The sequence below is a fragment of the Panthera uncia genome (assembly GCF_023721935.1).
Source record: "Panthera uncia isolate 11264 chromosome A3 unlocalized genomic scaffold, Puncia_PCG_1.0 HiC_scaffold_11, whole genome shotgun sequence".
In the NCBI taxonomy this organism is placed as follows: Eukaryota; Metazoa; Chordata; class Mammalia; order Carnivora; family Felidae; genus Panthera; species Panthera uncia.
This window is the reverse complement of record NW_026057578.1, coordinates 48,750,069-48,771,210: the sequence shown is the minus strand read 5'-3', so window position 1 is coordinate 48,771,210 and position 21,142 is coordinate 48,750,069. Positions and strand designations below refer to the sequence as shown.

At 42.6% G+C, this 21,142-nt stretch overlaps 1 protein-coding gene across 2 annotated transcripts in view; it reads left to right on the top strand.

Annotated features, from left to right (window-relative positions):
- Positions 1–380: 380 nt before the first annotated feature.
- APMAP (adipocyte plasma membrane associated protein) overlaps positions 381–21,142 on the top strand; it is a 35,521-nt gene continuing 14,759 nt past the window's right edge. The window contains exons 1-3 of one of the 2 annotated variants that reach the window (XM_049650118.1): positions 381–545; positions 11,323–11,439; positions 16,139–16,254. In XM_049650118.1, the coding sequence (XP_049506075.1) occupies positions 454–545; positions 11,323–11,439; positions 16,139–16,254 (325 nt within the window). In that variant the 5' untranslated portion in view covers positions 381–453. The remainder of the gene's footprint in view (positions 546–11,322; positions 11,440–16,138; positions 16,255–21,142) is intronic. The other variant, XM_049650117.1, reaches the window with a different exon arrangement.

Sequence of the window (21,142 nt, the reverse complement as noted above, 5' to 3'; positions counted from 1 at the left end):
AACTTCTACCGACACAAACGGCCAACACCTAAGTCCAGCACCGCCTATGTGCACTACTCTGAGCATAACGTTTCCTGCCTCCCCACCGCCTGCAATGAAAACACAGGAAGCGCAGACGCTGAGCTGGGCGACCCCGGGGTTAGGCTACGCGCGTCCCGATGCCTCTAAGGCGTCAGCACTGGGCCGGGACCCGTTTCGGAGCCCCGCACCCCGCGCCAGGTACGTGACCCCAGACCTGCCCCACTCACTAGTCCTGGCGGAGAGGAACCTCTGACCTTCGTGCCGGAGGCCCCGCGCGCTAGCTCCCGGAAGGGGCGGTGGTCGTAACGTCACATCCGCGCGCTGTCGGGTGAGGGGCGTGGCCGAGGGCGGTGCGGCGGGATTGGGCAAGTGCTGAGCTCTCGTTGCTGTCTCCCGGGTTGTAGCGGGGCTGGGAACCGTGGCGCTCGCACCATGAGCGAGGCGGACGGGCTACGGCAGCGCCGGCCGCTGCGGCCACAGGTCGTCACGGACGATGGCCAGGTCCCCGAGGCCAAGGACGGCAGGTAGGCCGGGACCCCGGACGTGGGCCGCGAATGGCTGGGTCGACCCTCCTAACCAACAGGACAGCAATAACAGCAGTTGGGTAAATGCGTTGCCAAGCGGGGTGCAGGTGCCATTCCAGTTAATTCCTCTGGCTAAATTCATTTTACAGGGCGGGAAACAGGCCCTGGCCAAGGAAATGCACCTGCCGCCTTCTTGAGGCTTTGGTGCATTCTGCTTCCAATCTCAGCATTGTTTCCCGGCTCTCGGGGTCTCAAGACCGCCTTGCTTCCCATCTGCCCCTTTCTTCGTCTCAATCTCACCCTAACTTCTAGAGCAGTTGCTTCCTCGCCTTTCCCTCAGCCCCCCTCCTCCTCCTCCGCCCTATTCTTCTTGCTGGCTTACCTGATCCCCGGGGGAGAGCCATCTGGCCAGGGTCCAAGGTCTTCCCTGTCCCCGGCTCGCTCTGTCCCGAGGGAAGGTCCGAAATGCTCAGGTCGCGCCTCGTGTTCCAGCGTAGAGCTGGCCTCTGCACCTGCCCACCTCTCTCTGCGTGGTCACCAGCCTTTACCGTGGTTTTCAGGGAAAAGTGGAGAACAGAAGTGACATTTAATGTTAAGCAAATTTTGTGAGAATTCAAGCTTGCAGATTTTTTCCTGATAGGGACGAAGAAGCATAGGAAACTAGTTGATGCCTACCTAATAAAGAAATCTCAGATTTTTGGCCTTTGCTTCTCCCAACCTTCCAGAATTTAAGCACACTATTTTGTTAGCTAAAAACTGAAGCATGGCCCTTAAACATCTATTTACATATATAATACTTAAGCTTCTCTTTTTAATTTTGTCTCCTGAGGCTCGTAACTTTGAATTTTTAGGGAGAACCAAGAGGCTTCATGTAGACCAACCTCAAAGTTGTGGAACTGATTGAATTCTAAGTTGATGGAGATATTTAGTGGAAATATCAGTATGTCAAAGGGTGTGGTGCATACTGAATGAGGGCCAGTTTTTGTGGGGAAAGACTGAATTTATTCACTGATAATAAGAGGACCACATTTGAAGGAGAGCTATAGCAGAGACAAGTGTTTTGACTCTAGAAAGGCAAATGGCAGAGAAGAGATTTTGGTTATTTTTGACTCCCGGTGCCTGTGGAAAGGTCAGGAGTATGCTGAATAAACTCAGAGGTTTCCACGGATGCAGGACTTTCAATGCTAACCCTGGGCAAACCAGGACAAGTTGGTCACTCTACTTATTGTGGATATTGTGAAGTCATGGTCTGCTGATGACAGAGGAGCTTTTTAGAGTTAACATGCAAGGATTGGCAGTACTTTACAGCAGAAACCATGAAAACGAGATTTGCTTCATACTTGCTATATGAGAAATGAAAGAGCAGCTGGCCCTGAGTTTACTTTGAGGTGCAGTGTGTTGAAAACCAGGGCATGTAGCATCTGCAGGCACTTGTGGGATGGGCCCATCTCACCTGGGCTCCTCTGAACACTCCTGACCTCAGGACAGAGGGGCAGAATTAAATTGTTTTTCAGTTTCTCTGGGATTTCTGACTTAGTGGCAGGATAAATTGGGTGTTCCAGAATCATCATCTGCTGCTCATCTTTTCCACTGTGCCTTTTACAAAACTATGTTTATTTAAGAAATTTTCTTGACTTCCCTGTCCATGAACGTTGTTCTTATTTTCCTGTGTTTCCTTCTTTCTCTTATCTATTTGATCCCATTGCCATATATCTGTAATGATCTTTTTTCAAAATGAGTTCTCACCTTCTTCCTTACATTTAGTATTGTATATTATAGAGTTATAGTTGTTTTTCTAAATTTTCTCATTGTCTTCTTGATTTACCTTAAAAATTTAGGATTCACCAAAAGACAGGGAAGCATTGTGTATTGTGGGTGAAGTAAAGGAAACCGAAGGAAATAGAAATCTGACAACTATAGAATAAACTTTAGATGTGCTAAACAGGAAAAAAAAAAAACAAACCTTGAATAATGTGTTATTCAATTAACAGAAATAGGACAGTAGATTTTAGTGGAAGGGATGCCTAGTGATACCTTAGCTAGTCTCCTGACTCTTGACATAAAATGTGATGTTAGCTCTGATTGCTAAGGTCATTGAGATCTATGTGAGTGAAGTGATTTATATAACATTAGAGTAATGAAGTCAAAAGAGAAGCAGAAATGAATGAATGAGGATAGCACTGGCAGCTGGACAAGGATTGAGAAGCATATTTTTAAAATTATGCTTTGGAAATAAGGTTTTATACCAAAGCTCTTGAATTTCTGTACTTAAGCTATAATGGGGAATGTGGTCATTAAATCCTTTTATTCAGTTTGGAATATAGATGAACTAAGCACTTGAACAATACTGGAGCAAGCTGATAATTATTTGGCATTAGTTTCCCCGTATGCTTTAGAAACTCTATCAGAATGATTGTAACACTGAAACTATTCCTCCTCTTTTGGAACATAGTTCAGTCTGGAAGAGAGAATAGCTGCTTAATGTCTTTATGTAACTGTTAAGGACTGAAGAGTGAATACATTGAAATTTAACAACTGCTTTTTCAATAAACTTCTAAAGGATTTTAGGCTAATTAAAAATCTCTACTACATTCATTTTTCTTTTTAAGACTGAGGAACAAGGGAGGCAGGGTGGAGAGACAGATGTGGCCATCATAAAGTCATGGACATGAGGAGTCAGGAATCCACGATTTCTTCTCAGCCCTTCCCCCTGAGTGTGTGTTTCAAATGGCTCTTTTAACTTGTTTCTTATTATTTTCAATGCTAAAATGAAGACATCTATGGTCCAGGAGCCCCAGTTTAAAGTAATGTGGACACCAACAAATTCAAGGTGCAGTCGGTTAAAAGACTAGGCTGGCTGCTATTTGACTTTCTCAGATTCCATGGGTCACCTTGACACCTGGGCCTCTGATGCCCCACAGATTTGTGGCTAATAGGTTTTCCACAAAATCACAAGTTGTTTTTGATCTCATGGAATCATCAGTCCATGAATGATGCCTTGCCCTGATGTTGGAGAACATCTTTCAGGTTTGCCTGGTGAAATTATAGAGGATTTTGCAAATCATGGATGAACCAATAGTAGTTGCCAAATCCTGTTGTATCACCATGATTGTTCTATTTCCCTTAGAAATGTTGGAAATTTCAGGGTGCAGGTGTCTTCAAGGAGGTGAGCATCACTCTGGGGTTTTCTAAGAGATTGGGCAAACAAATTGATTTCCCAAACTGCCCCTGGAACGGAAGTTGCCAGCCTTCCTGGATGTGTCAACACAGATTGGGAAAGAGAGTATTGTGGGAACATGTGCACTTTTGTCAGTGAAAATGGATAGAAATAAATGGAGTGTCCTTTATTTAATAAGGCAGATGTGCAGAGGCAGGGGGCAGACATGGAGGAAAGGCAGAATTATAGGTGAATGTGAGTTTGCAGGAATGAACCTTGGGCTAAAATAAATGGGTACAGAAGCCCCATTGCCACACAGTCACAGACTCAGATGCTGCCAGGGGAGCAGCATTCCTGCTACCTACCATTTAGGGAGTGCTTTTATTTTTATTTTTTATTTTAGAGAGAGAGAGTGGGGGAGAGGGGCAGAAGGAGAGAGAGAGAAAATCTTAAGCAGGCTCTATATGAGTGTGGAGCCCAATGCAGGGCTCAATCCCATGACCCTGGGATCATGACCTGAGCCAAAATCAAGAGTCAGATGCATATCTGACTGAGCCAGCCAGACACCCCAGTGCTTTAGATGTTACAGGCCCTGGCCTTAGCACTGCACATATAGTGGTCATTTTGTTTGTGGTAGAGTCTGTAGCAGGTGTGGGGCTGGGAGAAGAAAAGAATGTGTGATTGTCTGAAGAGTGGAAAGCCCTGTGCACCTGTCCTGCAGCCTTAGGTTTCATAGATCTCTTTTTTCCAGAGAAGCTGGAAACCCAGATTTTTATGTAAAATCATCTTATTTTTCAGTTATGGCAATTAAAGCCATTTTGTGGAATGATGTTTATGGTTTAAACTAGAGCTTTGCTTTGAGTTCTGGCACCACTTTTTTTTTTTTTTTTTTTTTTTTTTTTTTGAGAGAGCAAGTGAGAGAGCACATGCGCATGAGAGTGGGAACCTGTGGGGTGTGTGGGGGAGGGGGAGAGGGAGAAAGAATCTTAATCCGGCTCCATACCCATCACAGATGGGCACCACATTTAATTTATTGGGGAATTTTGACAAACTCTGAAACAACCAGGAAAGTTCTGCAATCCCTACCATCTGAGGAACTCCTGCAGGACTGGGGATGCTTTGCCCAAGGATGGTGGTGTGATCTTGGGTGTCTGGGAGGTCAAGGGTTTGCTGCCCCTGAAGGCACACAGCTGGGCCCAGTCAGTGCAAGCAGAGATGAAGTGTGTTTCGCAGAACATATTGTGTGAGGTGACCTGAGCAGCCAATGTCCCCCAAGTAAAAGAAGTAGGGAAGTGCTCTATGTTGTAGCCTTCATGGACATTCATCCTGCATGCCAGCAGGCACTTCCCCGACCTTCAGGGCACTGTGGGATCTGCCCCTGGCTGTGGGCCTGACCTGTTCCAGCAGCTTCCCCTCAATGCTTGCCTTGGTCATTCTGTCTGTGTGGTCAAGGTTTGGGAATGGGGGCTTAAAGTTAACCCCTTAAAGCATGTATTCTTTATTCATGGCAAGTGCTTATTGAATCTTACTGTGTTACCTCTGTCTACATTGCTCTGCCTCAGGTATTTGATTTTTTCCCCAGCTTCACTGAAGTCTCTGTTCAGAGGTCATCTGCTTTGACCCCTGTGTGTGGCCAACCTTCCCCCTCTGTACCCCATCATACTGTGTTTTTCTTCATTGTATTTGTCACTGTTTGGCATCTACTTATTTACTAAAATAAACAGAGGGCAGGAAACTATTTTATTTATTGCTATCCTCTCAGGGCCATGGATAGTACCTGGCACATGTATATGGTTTGTTATTAAATGCTCATGTGTGAAGGAATGTTAAATGAACTGTCTGATGTGCTAGCTGCTTGCCATATGTAGCTATTTAAATTAAATGGACTAATGTTAAAAATTCAGTTCCTCATTTGCACTATGTAGGGAGTGTGAGGGATTTGGGGGCTCATCAAGAAAAAAGATACAACTGAGGGAGCAGTGGCACACATGAGCTTTATTGGGTGACACTTGGACAGGTTCGCATATGGGAGCAGGAGAGGGGTCCACAGTCCAGAAGGGGAGGGGAGTCAAGGGGGAAGGAGAGGGGCCACCTGTATCTCAGTAAGTCTCTGTGTCAGAGAGCCCCAGGGGCAGCAGTAGCAGGTAAGGGCCTTAAAACTTCAAGCCTGTCTTATCAATGGGTAACTGCCCTCCACGAGCTTTCATAGAGTATGGAAGGCAGGTGACTCCAAATGGCTAAAAGTTTGCTTGTTTGGCTGTTTTAAAGATAATTGAGTATGTAAAAGTTAGAGTTTGGTGCTGGTGGACCTTTTGAACTAAAGGTCTCAGCCTGCAGTAAAGAAATAACACAGAGCCAATATACAGAGGCCATCTTTGGCTCATTTGTATAACATGCTGGCCCCATTTCAGGTGCTCAGCTGCCACATGTGGCTAGTAGCTGCTGTATTTCTATCATGACAGTTCTGTTAGCTGGCACTGCTCAAGGAGTTTAAGTTTAGGCTGTTGTTTCTAAAACTTGACCATAGAACTTTCCATCAGAGGCTGTGTCTCATGATCAGCCAGGGGGATGTTGATGGACTTCTTTCACCTGGTAGGGAGTTGGACAAGGTTGGTGGTATCCAGTTGCACATCGGGAACAACTGGGGAGTGTGAAAACAGAAAAAGGGTTCCCAGGCCCCTGTTGGTCCTGCCCAATCAGAATTTCTGGGCTTTATTTAAAGTTGCCCTAGTCATCTGGTGTAGGCCCTCCAGGGACCGGCCAGCTTTGGAAGCCCAGGACTGGGTGGCCTCTGAATTTTCTTTAGCTTTTTAGACTGTGATTGTAAGAAGACAGTAGCTAGAACTCTGGCAAGGATGGACTTCCAATTTCTGGCTGCCTTTTTAGCTGTAAGCACCTGCTTTCAGTCCTGGCTGGACTTTTTGTTCTGGAGATCAGTGAGCTTTTTACTATTATGTGAAGGGGCAACCAGATATTCAAGCAGGGACTCAAGATCTCTGAATTGGATTACTAAATTAAGATTAAAATAAATGTAAGCTATGGTGTGGTAAAGGAGAGTTTAGAGTCTGAGACAAATGAGAAGGATGTGTTTTATGTAGAATCATGTTAGGTAAGGAAAAGGTAAAGTAGCAGTTTGGCCAGAGTGTCACCATTTTTGTTAATGACAGCTCTGTGGTGAAAGATTGCACAATGCAGCTTGCTGTGGGGCTGACTGCACCTTTAGCAGGGGTGGTGAGGGGTGATTACATTGGCCTCCTTGTAAGGACAGGACCTCCTTGTTGGACCTTACCTGAATGCTGTATGCAGTGCAGCCACACACGTTCACCACACACCTTTGCATTTGTCTCTCTTGGGATTCTTTTAGAAGAATCACACAAAGTTATTCCTGTTATTTGGACTTGTAAATAGCCCTGCTTTACCATACAGAAACATTGTTATTTCCTGTGTGTTGAAAGACTTTAGGCCACTTAAAGAAAATCACTTTGAGTGATTTGAGTCCTGGCCTCAGAGTGGCACTTTGCATAGTTTGGGTCATTGACTTTTTTTTAAAACAAGATATAATTCACATACTGTGAAATTCACCCATTTTAAAATGTCCAGATCAGAGGTTTTTAGTATATTCAGAGTTTTGCAACAGTCACCACAGCCTTAAGTTTAGAACATTTTCATCACTGTTAACATTTTAAAAAATTGAGGTGAAATTAATATAACATAAAAATAACCACTTTAGAGTGTACAGTGATACTTAGTGTTGGGCAACACTTTCTAGTTTCAAAACTTTTTCATCACCCCATAAAAACATGTTGTACCCATTCAGTAATCACTCATTTCCGCCTCTCACCCAAATGTCCATGAGTGGATAAACAAATTGTGTTACAGGCATACCTCTGAGATAATGTGTGTTCTGTTCCAGACCATTTTTACCTCAATAAAGTGGGTCAGGTGAATTGTTTGGTCTCCCAGTGCATATAAAAATTATGTTTACACTGTAGTCTATTAAATGTGCAATAGCATTATGTATAGAAAAACAATGTACATACCATAATTTTAAATACTGCCTAAAAATGCTAACCAGCATCTGAGCTTTCAGTGAGTCATAATCATTTTGCTGGTGGAAGGTCTTGCCTCGATGTTGATGGCTGCTGATGATCAGGATGGTGGTTGCTGGAGGCTGGGTGGCTGTGGCAATTTCTTCAAATAAAGCAATGAAGTTTTGATGCGTCAATTCACTCTTCCGTTCACAAATGATTTCTCTGTAACAGGTGATGCTGTTCAATAGCATTTACCCACAGTAGAACTTCTTTCAAAATTGGAATCAATCCCCTCAAACCCTGCTGCTGCTTTATCAACTAAGTTTATGTAATATTCTAAATCCTTTGTTGTCATTCCAACAATCTTCACAAAGTCTTCTCCAGGAGTAGATGCCATCTCAAGAAACCACTCTTTGCTCATCTGTAAGAGGCAGCTCCTAATCCATTTAAGTTTTATCACAAGATTGCAGCAATTCAATCACAATTTCAGGCTCCACTTCTGATGGTTCTCTTGCTGTTTCCACCACATCTGCAGTTATCTCCCACTGAAGTCTTGAACCTTTAACTTGTAAAAAATGCAATATCTGTGAAGCACAGTAAAAGAGACATACCTGTATATACTTGCAATCGAATATTGTTGAGCCATAAAAAAGAATGAAGTAGTGATAACATACTGCAACCTGGATGAATCTCAAAACATATGCTGAGCGAAAGAAGCCATTTGTGAAAGGTCACATTTTTATATGATTCCATAGATATGAAACGTTTAGAATAGGCAAAACACTGTTAAGTTGTGCAGAGTTTTCAAACCCCAGCTCCGAGGGCTCCAGGTCTGGGCATCTTCTCCCTGTTCACTTGTCCTTGGCAGGCAGCATTGTTAATGGTGACTACAGCCTTACATTCAGATCTAGCCCTCCATCGTGCTCTTCCAGTTCTGGCAGTGGGCTGTGGGCCCACTTGTCTCTCTCTGCTTTCTTTTCTCTTTGGAAAGCAGAGAGGTACATAGTTCTACCTGACTACCCACGTGAAGCCCATTGTATGGGACATTCTTATTGTCACTGTTTTTATCATTACTCTTTTTATGGCCCTTATTCCTTCCCTTGCTGCAGATCTCTCAGATTGCCTTAGCCAGCTGTCATGTCAGGTCATAGCTGATCTGTGCCATATGTGCATTTTCATGCACTGTATTCTTGTACCCTTGACTGGTGTCAGTCACATTAGAAGACTCTGTGGCCTAGGGTTTGGAGACAGGGCTGAGAGGGAGAAATTGGCCTGAATTTTCCCTTTCTGGCTACCTGTCCCCTTCTAGGAGCTTGGGCACCCTTGGCCTCTCCCAGCCGGGTTCTGTGGGAGGGACTGCCTTCTTTCCCAGCTAGCAAAAAGGGTAATGACTGATGACCTGGCCTGGGGTGGGGGTTGGGCTCTGAGTCCTGTGTGAGTGAAGAGAAGGAAGTTAGGAACAAAATTCATTTTTGGAAGGTTATTAGAAGGAAGGTAAACACAGACTAGAGTTCTCATTAGCAAAGGAGGAAATGTCAAAGGCCAAAAGAAGTGCTTAGTGCTGCCCCCTATGCTGTCCTCTGGAGGAGAAAGGACAAGAAGAAATCAGGCCACACCTTCCATTCTGCTTGGAAAGGGCCTCAGCTCAGCATCCTGGCTCGTCATTTACAAGTTCTACTTTCTACATTGCTGCAGGACACAGTATAATAAGGATTTGCTCTCTTCCAGTTTCCGGTAACTTGTTCCTGACATCCTTCTGAGCCCTTACCAGCAGTGCCTTCACTGTCCGTGTTTCTGCTAACAGTCTGTTCCCAACAATTTAATCATTCCCTGTGATGACGTACATTTTCTCTGCCATGCTCCTCGCTGCTTTCTGAGCCCTTGCTAGCAGAGTCCTTAACATCCATTTTTCTACCATGTCCATACGGACCATACGGACCATTCTACCATACGGACTTTTCCTGTCCTGCTTCTCAAAATGTTTCCCTCTATCTACTGCCCAATTACAAAGCTATTTCCACATGTTTAGGTATTTGTTACAGCAGTCCCCCACTTCCAGGCAACAAAAGTAGTTTAATTAGAAAACTGTGTTAGTTTTCTATGGCTGTTATGGCGGATGACCACACACTTAGTGGCTTAAACAACACAAATGGATTAACTTGTGGTTCTGGATGTCAGCAGTGCTGGACAGGTCTCACTGTGCTAAAATCAAGGTGTCAGCAAGGCTGTGTTCCTTTCCGGAGGCTCTAGGGAGACTGTTCTCTTGCCCATTCAGATTGTTGGTGGAAACACTCTTCAGTTATGCTGTCCATGGTTCTGCAAGGTGACACTATGAAAGCTTTTCACTCTCCTCTTTTGTCTTTCTTTCCCTTTGTCTTTCATTTCTACCCAATAGAAACAGATGCTTTATTTTCTTCCATATTCATTTATTAAAATCATGCATGTTCAAATTGGGCAAGACTTTGAGGTTATCCTGCCCCAAACCCCATTTCATAGTGGGGAACTTAAGGACTTTGGGTGAAGAACCTTGCCTGAAGTGGAGTTGCTGACTATTGGGAAAGTTAGGACTTTCCCTGAAGCCCCCACATTTCTATGCTTTACCTGGATCAGGTTTATACAGTGGAAGCGTAGCTTGTCAGAAGTCAAACAAAACTTTGTCCTTAAATGAAGTGTTTGTTAAGTGTGAATCTGGATTTTTTTCTTTAAGTCAACTTTTTTTTTTTTTTTTTGGACAGAAAAAGATTCTCTGCCTTAGGAGCTCATGATTTTATTTACTTTAAGTTAATCTTGATGTATTTAATAAATTTTCATTTACAGCAAATAATGATCCTATAAAGTTTATTTAGTTGCAAGAGGCTAAATGTGTTCTCTTGTTTAGCAGATGAGCAATGGTGTATGTGAGATCATTTGAGAGTTATTTTAGTTACCATTGGTCATTTGTCCAAAAATGTCACACAGGATTCCAAAGACATCTTCTAGATCTTTGTAAGGCTTTAGTAAAGATGACTTGGAATTGTGATCGTATAGATTCTTTTTAAGTAACTGTCAGTATCTGTCAGACTTCTACCAGGTAGAGAGCTGGGATGTGCTTTTGAGTTCTTAAAAGTGTGATTGGAAAAATGATTGGAGAGTTGGTCACTCAGGAAGTTGTCCTGTGTTCTTTTTGCTTCATGAATTTGTTTCTCTTGTATCTACAAAATCTGGGAATCTTAAGGTTGCTGCTTTGAATCTATGTGCCTGGAAATAGTGGCTTTTGGGAAGCATGTGTCTTCTCTATAGACGAGTGTGTCTCCATTACCTCCTTGTACCTCTTTTCTCCCATTTTTGTGTTTATCAGTTCTTTGATTTACCCTCTTTGAGACTCTACTAGAGGATTGAAGATGCAACCTATCATACTGTCTGGCAAGTAACTGGCAAGTAAGAGTTTCCCACACCGCCGTCCTAAAGTGTCATCGCAAGCCACAGAGGTTGGCAGCCTTGGGGTGAATCTAGGCTAGAGGCCTGCTCCTGCTTGATGGGCTTTAAGACCAGCCTAGCTTGTCTTGGCTGAGCCTCTGCTAATTGCCTTTGTATATTCCATCTCTGTCAGCTCCTTTAGTGGCCGTGTGTTCCGAGTGACCTTCTTGATGCTGGCTGTCTCCCTCACAGTTCCCCTGCTTGGAGCCTTGTTGCTGCTGGATTCTCCCATAGACCCACAGCCTCTCAGGTGAGCTTCCCTGGCCATTCTTGGGAGGACTTGCATGGCAGATAAAGTAGGCTGGGATAGTATCTAGGGTAATAAACCAATTTGGTTTGAAAGGTAAGTTACTGGGGGGAGGGGGGCACAGAGAGAGAGAGAGAGAGAGAGAGAGAGACTTGTGATTTCTTTACTGCCTGTGCTTTGTGTGGATTCAGGTGTACCACAATATATGCATGGTATTGTCCACGATACTCTTTCAAAAACAAAACTATACAAACCAAATGCAAAACCCAGAAAAAATCCCGAATATGAATCCCGAATATGTGTTAGAGATAATTAAAACTTGAATTCATTTGAAGTGGCAAAAGCACACACAAAGGTTGTTACCTTGTTTAAAATTTATAAGTAACTGATTTTTATTTTAATTTTTTTAATGTTTATTATTTTGAGAGAGAGAGAGAGAGACAGAGACAGAGCATGAGCAGGGGAGGGGCAGAGAAAGAGGGAGACACAGAATCCAAAGCTCCTGGCTCCAAGCTGTCAGCACAGAATCTGATGCGGGGCTCGAACCCACAAACTGTGAGTTCATGACCTGAGCCGAAGTCGGACGTTTAACCAACTGAGCCACCCAGGTGCCCATATAAGTAACTGATTTTTTTTTTTTTAAACTTGTGATTAGTGTTCTATTTTTCCTAAATTACCTTTCATTGGTGGGCATCTATGAGTAATGTAGTCCATTATAACTTGAAAAAAATAGTATACACCTAGGGGCCCCATGAAATGTATTCACACATGTAATTATAATAGTGCAGAGCCAGGCTCTTACTGGTGGGATGATTTATGACGTTGATGTTGAGGGTTGTGCAGTCTGGTTCAGTAAGTAAATTCCCCTTTTCTTCTGAAACTGCCCAGAGGTGATGCTTTCTGAAGTTTATTTTAAGTAAGTTAGTCCATGTAAGGCTTTAAAAACTTCAGACCAGAACTATGTCCCCATTATAGAGTGAATATAACATATACAATGGAATTATGTGTTGATGTTTTAGAAATAAAAAGGCATTATATTGGACTCAATTTACTGAGAAAGTATTTGGCACCTACAGTGCTTTAAGTAGGTACCCAGCTAGATTCAAGGATATAAAAAGGACACAGTTCTGACCTTAGATTTACATCTGTATACAAGAGTCTACTTTTTGTTGTTGGATTTAGAATTAGTAAAGGCACAAAGTGCTGTTAAAATACAAGATTGAGATTGGGTGAAGGCCTGGGCATTCTAGACTCATGAGATTGCTAGCTTATAATTCCTGGTGTGTCAGTGGACCCTTGCATGCGGCTTTTTGGCTGAGCAGGACCCAAGTGCATACTGGGTGTCCTCTCTGAGGGGGTCTCCCAGGACACATGGTGGAGGAAGGAGGCTCTCTTTGCTAACCCCTCTCAACATGTAGAAGGATGTAGCTCAAACCACCCCAAATAGAAACTGACCTGGGGCTTTCTAGGTAATCTAGTTGTTTAAGGTGGGAGTGTGAACCGTGTCCACAGCCGGGGATCAAAACCTTGGCTGGGGAGCTAACCTTAGAGAAGAGCAGGAGAGTGGAAAGAGCAGGCAAAGATGGAGCTTCGGTAACTAGAGGCCTTTGATCTCAGTAGAGATGAATTTGTGCGTGGAAAGAGTAAAGAAATTCAAAGGAAAGATAGGTGTTTGCTCCTGACCAGAAACTGAAAGGAAACATGGCCCACTAAGGATTTGAAGTTGTACAAAGCAAGTTCTGTCTGTGGAGTAGATGAGCCTGATGAGGAGGAAAGGGAGGAGAAACTCAGTGAAACCAGAATGGCTGACAGGGATCTCTCCCATGCTCAGACTTCAGGAATGACTTGCTCAAAAACTGGAAGGAGTGGCCCCAAAATGCAGAACAAAAGCAGAAGACTGGCGAAGGTGTAAGAATAGGAATGAGCTGAGGTTTGAGAGAAAATGCTAGCGACGACAGCAAAAAAGGCTTCTTTCAAACTCTATTCAGAGCAAAAAGAGCAAGGAAGGGGGAAACCCACTCTCTGGAGCAAGTAAGTGGTTGCAGTATTGATGATGATGGAAAAGCAGAGCTACCAGCTTCTGCTCCGCTTCTGTTATCTCCACGAGCCAAGGAGTATGGGACATGGCAGGGAATGGGGTCAGGCCAAGCCAACTGGCCAGGTGGGAGGGCAGCTGATGGAGGTGCCTCAGAGAGTCTACCTCTAGTTTACATGACATCCTGTGAGACCTTACACCACACTTAGAAATCTCTGAGAAATCAAAGAGAAAAATGAAGAGGGGTGCAGATCCCTCCAGAATGGATTATATGAAGTTGGTTTCAGTTCTAAGCAGCAGTCACCAGGAAGATTGCAGGGCTTTGTCAAAAACCTGCCATGCAAGGTGACTTTCTTTCATTCCTTGTTTGGCAGATTGGAGGACCATTGTAGACACAGCATGTATGACATCCTGATTTCTGGAGGATGTTGGTCAGTTCTTTCAGGATACATTTAACACATGGATTTAATGGGACTTGATACGAGTTAGCAGGACTTAGTAGGAATTAACAGGGAGTTAATAAGAGTTGATAAGTTCACAGGCTTTAACAAGGTTCCATGTGGCCTGGCTGGCCATAGAGCACTGATTTGGGCTTCCTGGGGCCATTCTTCCTTGATGCTTCTGCTCAGGCTACAGGAGTGGGAGCCCTTTCTTACCCATCCTTTACATTTTCTCATTTAAGTTTCTTTGTGTCTGCCAATCGAGATAATACTCAGACTTCTTGTTGGCAGGGATAGTGCATGATATACTGGTTAGGTTGATGCTATATATATTTCTTAAGGACTTCCTTTGTGTAAGGAATTAGGCAAAGTCCAAGGACTGGGCGGTAGGGGGTGGCTGAGTATCTGGTGTGCTGTCCTCTATCTCTGGCTGTATGTGCTTGTTCAGTCTTCACGCACACCTCAGGAGGTCTGACCTTCCCAAGGTCAGAATTTGAACCCAGCCGTGTCCATCTCTGTAGCCTAGGCTCTTCTCACCAAAGTATGTAGGTTGCAGCCCTGCTCTCTTCCTTTGGAAATAAAACTCCTAGTTACACAGAGTGTTTTTTTAAAGCAGGTAGAAAGCCATAATTGGGAGGCAGGGTATAGTGAAGGTGTGGGATGGGGGAGAGGGGTAGAGTTTAATTCAGAGGAAATTGTACAGTGTCTTGAGTACACACCTGACTCAGAGGAGGCAGTAGGAAGTGAAGTGCTCTGCCGGGAAGGAAGGGATTGGGCAAGGCGGGGAAATTTCTCCATCATTCCATAGCCTCAGCCACCACTCCCTCTTAGTTCTTGCACTCTGCTGGACTGGCTGGGAAACTGCCCTGCTTGAGGGCAAGGTAGGGAAGGAATTGGGAGATATTCTCCCTCTCCGCTCCATTCTTCCCTTCCTCTCCCCACTCCTCCCTCCCACAGTGTTCATTAGGAGCCTCCTGTATGCCAGGTGCTTGAGATTCGGCAGTGAAAAATAGAAACACATCTCTGATCTCACGGGCCATGTGTTCTACTGGGGATAGACAGACAATAAATGTAACAGAGAAGTGAGAAGCTGATAAATACTATGGAAAAAATAGAGTAGGGTAGGTAGGGGCTAGGCTTTTGGGGGAGTATTAGGTATGGAATGTTATATTGGGTGTTAACAGCAGGCCTCACTGAGAAGGTGAGGGTGGAGCACAGATTTAAGGATTTAAGGTGGGAGGTGCCTGTTACGGTCAGGGGGAGAGGAGTGGAGAGAGGTAACTGTGGGTGTGCTGGGAAGGGCGTCCCTGCAAGGCTGTAGGCTCTGGGTGAGATGGGGCTGTTGCAGGGCTGTGAGAGCCAAACGCTGTGATCTGACTGTGTCTCACAAAGTGCATGGTGCTGCTGGGTTGAGGATATACTGTAGAGAACAAGGGAGGAAGTGGGAATGAGAAGATGGTGGCCTGGACCAGGGGGGGTAGCAGATGACATGGGGAGAAGGGCTTTAAACTGTGTCTGTTTTCTGTAGGTGTCACCAGCATGATTTGATGGCTCGGAAGAAGTAGGTGTATTTGTGTGTAGATGGGAAGGACTAGTGGAGAGGGAAGATCTCTGGAGCTGAAGTCTGTTGTCAGGGGAAGGGTCCAGGGCCTAGCAAAAGCTGGCTTCAGAGAAAAGCCAGGCTGAGCCCTGACAGGGACAGGTAGGAGGTAGAGTGCACCTGTGCTGAACGATGGGCTGGTACAGCCAAACTCCTCTTATTTCTTGTGTCTTCTCCTTGAAGCAGGAAGCAACTCTATCAGCTGTGAAATGTCAGCACCACTCTCCTCTGCCTTAGTTGGCCTTTAATGACTGGGCAGACTGGGCAGACTGGGCAGCCACTGGGAAAATAAATGCCAGGGTGTGTGAATCAGAGGGTGTGAAGAGGTCTAACTTGCCTCAAGGTCTGGGACAGGAGCTTGTGTAGTTGGAGGCCCCAAGTTGTCTTAAGTGATTAGCAAAGTTCTTGCATTAGGCATAATCATATTTTAATTTTTCTGTACGGTGACCTTTTCTGATATCCTAGAATGTTTTTTTTCCCTTGACCTTTGTGTTTCTGGCAACTGAGGATGTTATTGCAACATGCCCTCTTTGTCAAAAACTGGGGAATAATGCATGAAGGTCCCCGGTTAACACTTTCTTCATGTATTTCTTATAGACAAATCCCTATAATTGCATTATTTTACAGCTTCAAAGAACCCCCTCTCTTGCTTGGTGTTCTGCAACCAAATATGAAGTTACGACAGGCGGAAAGGCTATTTGAAAATCAACTTATTGGGCCAGAGTCCATAGCAAATATTGGGGGTAAGTAGTAAACCCCTGGAACGTCAAGGCTCTATGAGGGGGGTTCTGCCAGAGCAGCTGCAATGCATCTGCTCCTGTGTGTGGGGGGATCCTGGACGTCTTCCTCAGTTGCAGAGGCGCTGTGCTTGTCGAGCAGACACCCCTCAGCTCTCTGAGTTACAGACCATTTCAGTGCTGTGTGGTTTTGAGTTCATGTCTGTGGAGTAGTTTTTTTGCTCAAAGTGTCGGGCTCAAAGTCTCTTCAAATTGAAGAGAAAAAGGAAAGATGATGACCTTGATGTTAGCTCATTTATCAGAGTTCGGTAGGTATTACTTGATAGGACATTGCTTCTTCATTCAGTTTGTCTTTGTACAGATTTCATTTTTGAAAAGAGTACAAATGATTCTCTGTATTTCCACTGTTGTGTTGTTTGTTTTTGTTTGAGGCTGACTTTGGTGGGTATGTTTAAGGGTAACTTAACTGTGTGCTAACAATTAGATGTGGCTCTGGTTCTGATTCTTGAATCTCTAGCCACAAGGCACTTTCTGCCTTTTAGGATGAAGATTAAGATCAGGAATCAAAAGACACGGTTAATGAGAAGTTAAAGAACTTAAAATGGGATGAGGATTTCTGAGCCGCTTAATGCGGCAGGCCACTCCTCGTTCCGAAGGATGGTGTGTTTCCGTGAAGTGGTGGTGGACTTGTGTGTCCTTTGTGCTGCTGGATGTGGGACCCAAATCTGATGCATTCTGTGACTATTGGTTTGTTTGGCTGGCTGAGTCAAACTTGTAAGAGGGATAGGCACTTCATGATAGAACCTCATGTTTCTCTTTAAAAGACATTGATATTTATTAATACATTTCTCAGATTTTGTGTTTTTTGGTGAAAAACCAAATATTGATATTTACAACTGGAACTTCAGGGAGTTACAGTGATCTTTTTCGTTATCTTTCAACGAGAATGCTTTTCTTAGTCCCTCCCTTTTGTCTTAGACTGACCCCTCATTGCACCTTGCCACCAGGGCTTGCTTTTTTTCCTTAAAGGCCTTGGTTATTCTCCTTGTGACATTTCTGGTTAGGCAGAGTGGGGGCCTGTTAACTTGCCTGCAGCTGTAACCACACGGAGGCCCCAGGGAGCCCCTGCTTCCAGCTTCATTTGGAAGCTGTCCCTGGGGATTGGCTGGCATGTTGCTGGCAGCAGAAGGAGGCACTAGCCTCGGGACGGTGCCAGAGAAGAGTAATCACCAATTAACATGCTTTCATTTTTCTAAATAGATTTGTTTTTTTAGAGCATTTTAGATTCATAGCAAAATTGAGGGGATGGTACAGAGATTTACCATATTCCCCTACCCCCCCCACCGCATATAGACAGCCTCCTTCATTATCAACACCCTGTACCAGAGTGGCTCATGTGTTACAGTTCATGAACCTATACTGACACGTCATTATGACCTGGAGTCCATAGTTTACCTTAGGGTTCACCCTTGGTATTGTACATTCTATAGGTTTGGACAAATGTGTAATAAAGTGTATCCACCATTATAATATCATACAGAGTAGTTTCACTGCTCTACAAATCCTCAGAATTCCTCTGTGCTCTACCTTTTCATCCCTCCCCACCCTGCAACCTTAGGTACCTTTTTACTCTCTATATTTTTGCCTTTTCCAGAATGTCATATAATTGGAATCATGTAGCATGTAGCTTTTTCAAATTGGCTTCTTTCACTTAGTAATTTGTGTTTAAGTTTCCTCCACGTCTTTTCATGGCTTCATAGCTCATTCCTTTTTATTGATGAGTAATACTCCATGTGTGAGTGTACCAGTTTATCCATTTACCTACTGAAGGACATCTTGGTTGCTTCCAAATTTTGTCAATTGTGAATAAGGCTGCTGTAAACATCCATGTGCAGGTTTTTATATGGACTTATGTTTTCAACTCATTTGGGTAGGTACCATGGAGCGCAATTTCTGGATTGTAAAAATATGTTTAGTTTTATAAGAAACCGTGAAACTGTCTTCCAAAATGGCTGTACCATTTTGCATTCTGACCAGCAGTGAATGAGAATCCTTGTTGCTCTATATCTTCACCAACATTTGGTGTTGTCTGTGTTTTAGATTTTTGGCCATTCTAATAGGTGTATAGTGGTATTTCATTGTTTTAATTTGCAGTTCCCAAATGGACATATGATGTTGAGCATCTTTTCATACACTGATTTTCCATTTGCATACCTTCTCTGGTGAGGTATCTAAGGCTTTTGGCCATTTGAAAAATTGGTATATTCATTTTCTTATTGTTGATTTTAAGAGTTCTTTGTATATTTTGGGCAACAGTCCTTTATCAAATGTATATTTTGCAGTATTTTTTCCCGGTCCATGGCTTGTTTTCTAAATCCCTTGACAGTGTCTTTCACAAAGCAGAAATTTTTAGTTCTAATGAAGTCCAACTTATTAGTTATATTTTCATTGATTGTGCCTTTTCTGTTGTATCAAAAAAATAATTACCACACCCAAAGTCACCTAAATTTTCTCCTATGTGATCCTCTAGGAGTTTTATACTTTTACATTTTACGTTCAGGTCTGTGATCCATTTTGACTTTACTGTTGTGAAGGGTGTAACGTCTGTGTTTAGATTCATTTTTTGCATGTGGATGTCCAGATGTTTCAGCACCATTGTGGGAAATATGATCTTTGCTCCATTGTATTGCAATATATTATATAAGATTGCATTGTGAAAGATCAGTTGACTGTATTTATGTGGCTCTATTTCTGAATTCTGTTACATCAAACAATTTGTCTAATTCTTTTTGCCATTACCACAATGTCTTGGTTATTGTAGCATTATAGTAAGTCTTGAAGTCAGGTAGGGTCAGTCGTCTGATGTTGTTCTTCAATATTGTGTTGGCCATTCTGGATCTTTTCCTTCTCCTTAGAATCAGTTTTAGGATATCTACAAATAACTTGCTAGGATTTTGCTTGGGATTGTTTTGAATCTGTAAATCAAGTTGGGCAGAACTGAACTTTTCACAATTTTGAATCTTCCTGTTCATGAACATGGAATATCTTTCCATTTATTTGTTTGTTTTTTTTTTTTATTTCTTTCATCAGAGTTTTGTAGTTTTCCTCATATAGATCTTGTGCATATTTTGCTATATTGAGACCTAAATATTTTATTCTCTTGGGTGCTGATGTAAATGCTATTCTGTTTTTAATTTTAAATTCCACTTGTTCATTTCTGGTATATAGGAAAGTCATTGACTTTTAAATATAACCCTTGAATCCTGAAACCTTGCTATAATCACTTATTCTATGAGTTTGTTGTTGTTGTTGTTGATTCTTTGGGATTCTCTACATAGACGATCATATCATCTATGAACAAAGATGGATTTATTTCTTCTCAGTGTACCTTTTATTTCCATCTCTTTTTGCATTAGCAAGGACTTCTGGTACAGTATTGTGAAGGAGTTGTGAGGTGGGGATATTCTTGCTTTGTTCCTTAATCTTAGTGGGAAAGCTTACAAGTTTGTTGCCAAGAATTAGGATGTGTTAGCTGTAGGTTTTTTGTAGATGTGCTTTATCAAGTTGAAGTGCCATTCTATTCGTAATTTGCTGAAAGTTTTTATCATGAACAGATGTTGGATTTTTGTCAAATGCTCTTCTGCATGTGTCAATATGGTCATGTGATTTTTCTTTAACCTGTTGATACTGTGGATTACTTAATTGATTTTCAAATGCTGAACCAGCCTTGCATACCTGGGATAAATCCCACTTGATTGGGGTGTATGATTCTTTTCATATATTATTGGATTTGACTTGTTAATATTTTGTTGAGGGTTTTTGCATTTGTCTTCATGAGAGATCTTGGTCTGTAGTTTTTGATAATGACTAGTTTTGTCATTAGGATAATGCTGGCTTCATAGAACGAGTTAGGAAGTATTCCCTCTGCTTTTATTTTCTGGAAGAGATTGTAGAGAACTGGTGTTATTTCTTCCTTATAAATGTTTGGAAGAATTCATTAATGAGAGGCTTGTGCTTTCTGTTTTGGAAAGTTATAGTTATTGATTCATTGCTTCCATAGATATAGGCCTATTCAAATAGTCTATTTTTTCTTGTGTTTTGGCTGATTGTGTTTTTCAGGGAATTGGTTTATTTCATCTAGGTTGTCGAATTTGTGAGCATAGAGTTGTTATGATATTCCTTTATTATCCTTTTATGTCCATGGGGTCTATCGGGATATTCCCTTTTTCATTTCTGATGTTGGTAATTTGTATCTTCTCTCTTTTTTCTTAGCCTGGCTAGAGGATTGTCATTTATTGATCTTTTCAAAGAACCATCGTTTCGTTTTGCTGATTTCTCTTTTGGTTTCCTGTTTCCAGTTTCATATTAATGATATCAGTCTCCTCTTATCCTTTCTTTCTCTGCTTACCTTGGGTTTACTTGGCTCTTCTTTTTCTTTTTTAGTTTCCTAAGATGGAAGCTTAAGTAATTGATTTTAGTTCTTTCTTCTTTCCTAATATATGCATTCAATGGTGTACATTTCTTCCTAAGCACTGCTTTCACTGCATGCACAGGTTTTGATAAGTTGTATTTTCATTTTCATTTAGTTCAAAATGTTTTTCAATCTCTCTTGAGATATCTTCTTTGACCTCGGTGTTATTTAGAAGTGTGTTTAATCTTCAAGTATTTTAGGGTTTTCCAGCCATCTTTCTGTATTGATTTGGATTTTAATTCCATTGTGGTCTGAGAGTAGATTTGAGAGTCTGAGAGTATGATTTATATTCTTTTAAATTTATTAAGGTGTTTTTATGGCCCAGATTGTGGTCTGTCTTCCTGAATGTTCCATGTGAGCTTGAGAAAAAGGTGTATCCTGCTGTATTTGGATGATTAATTGATAGATGTCAATTGTATCTAA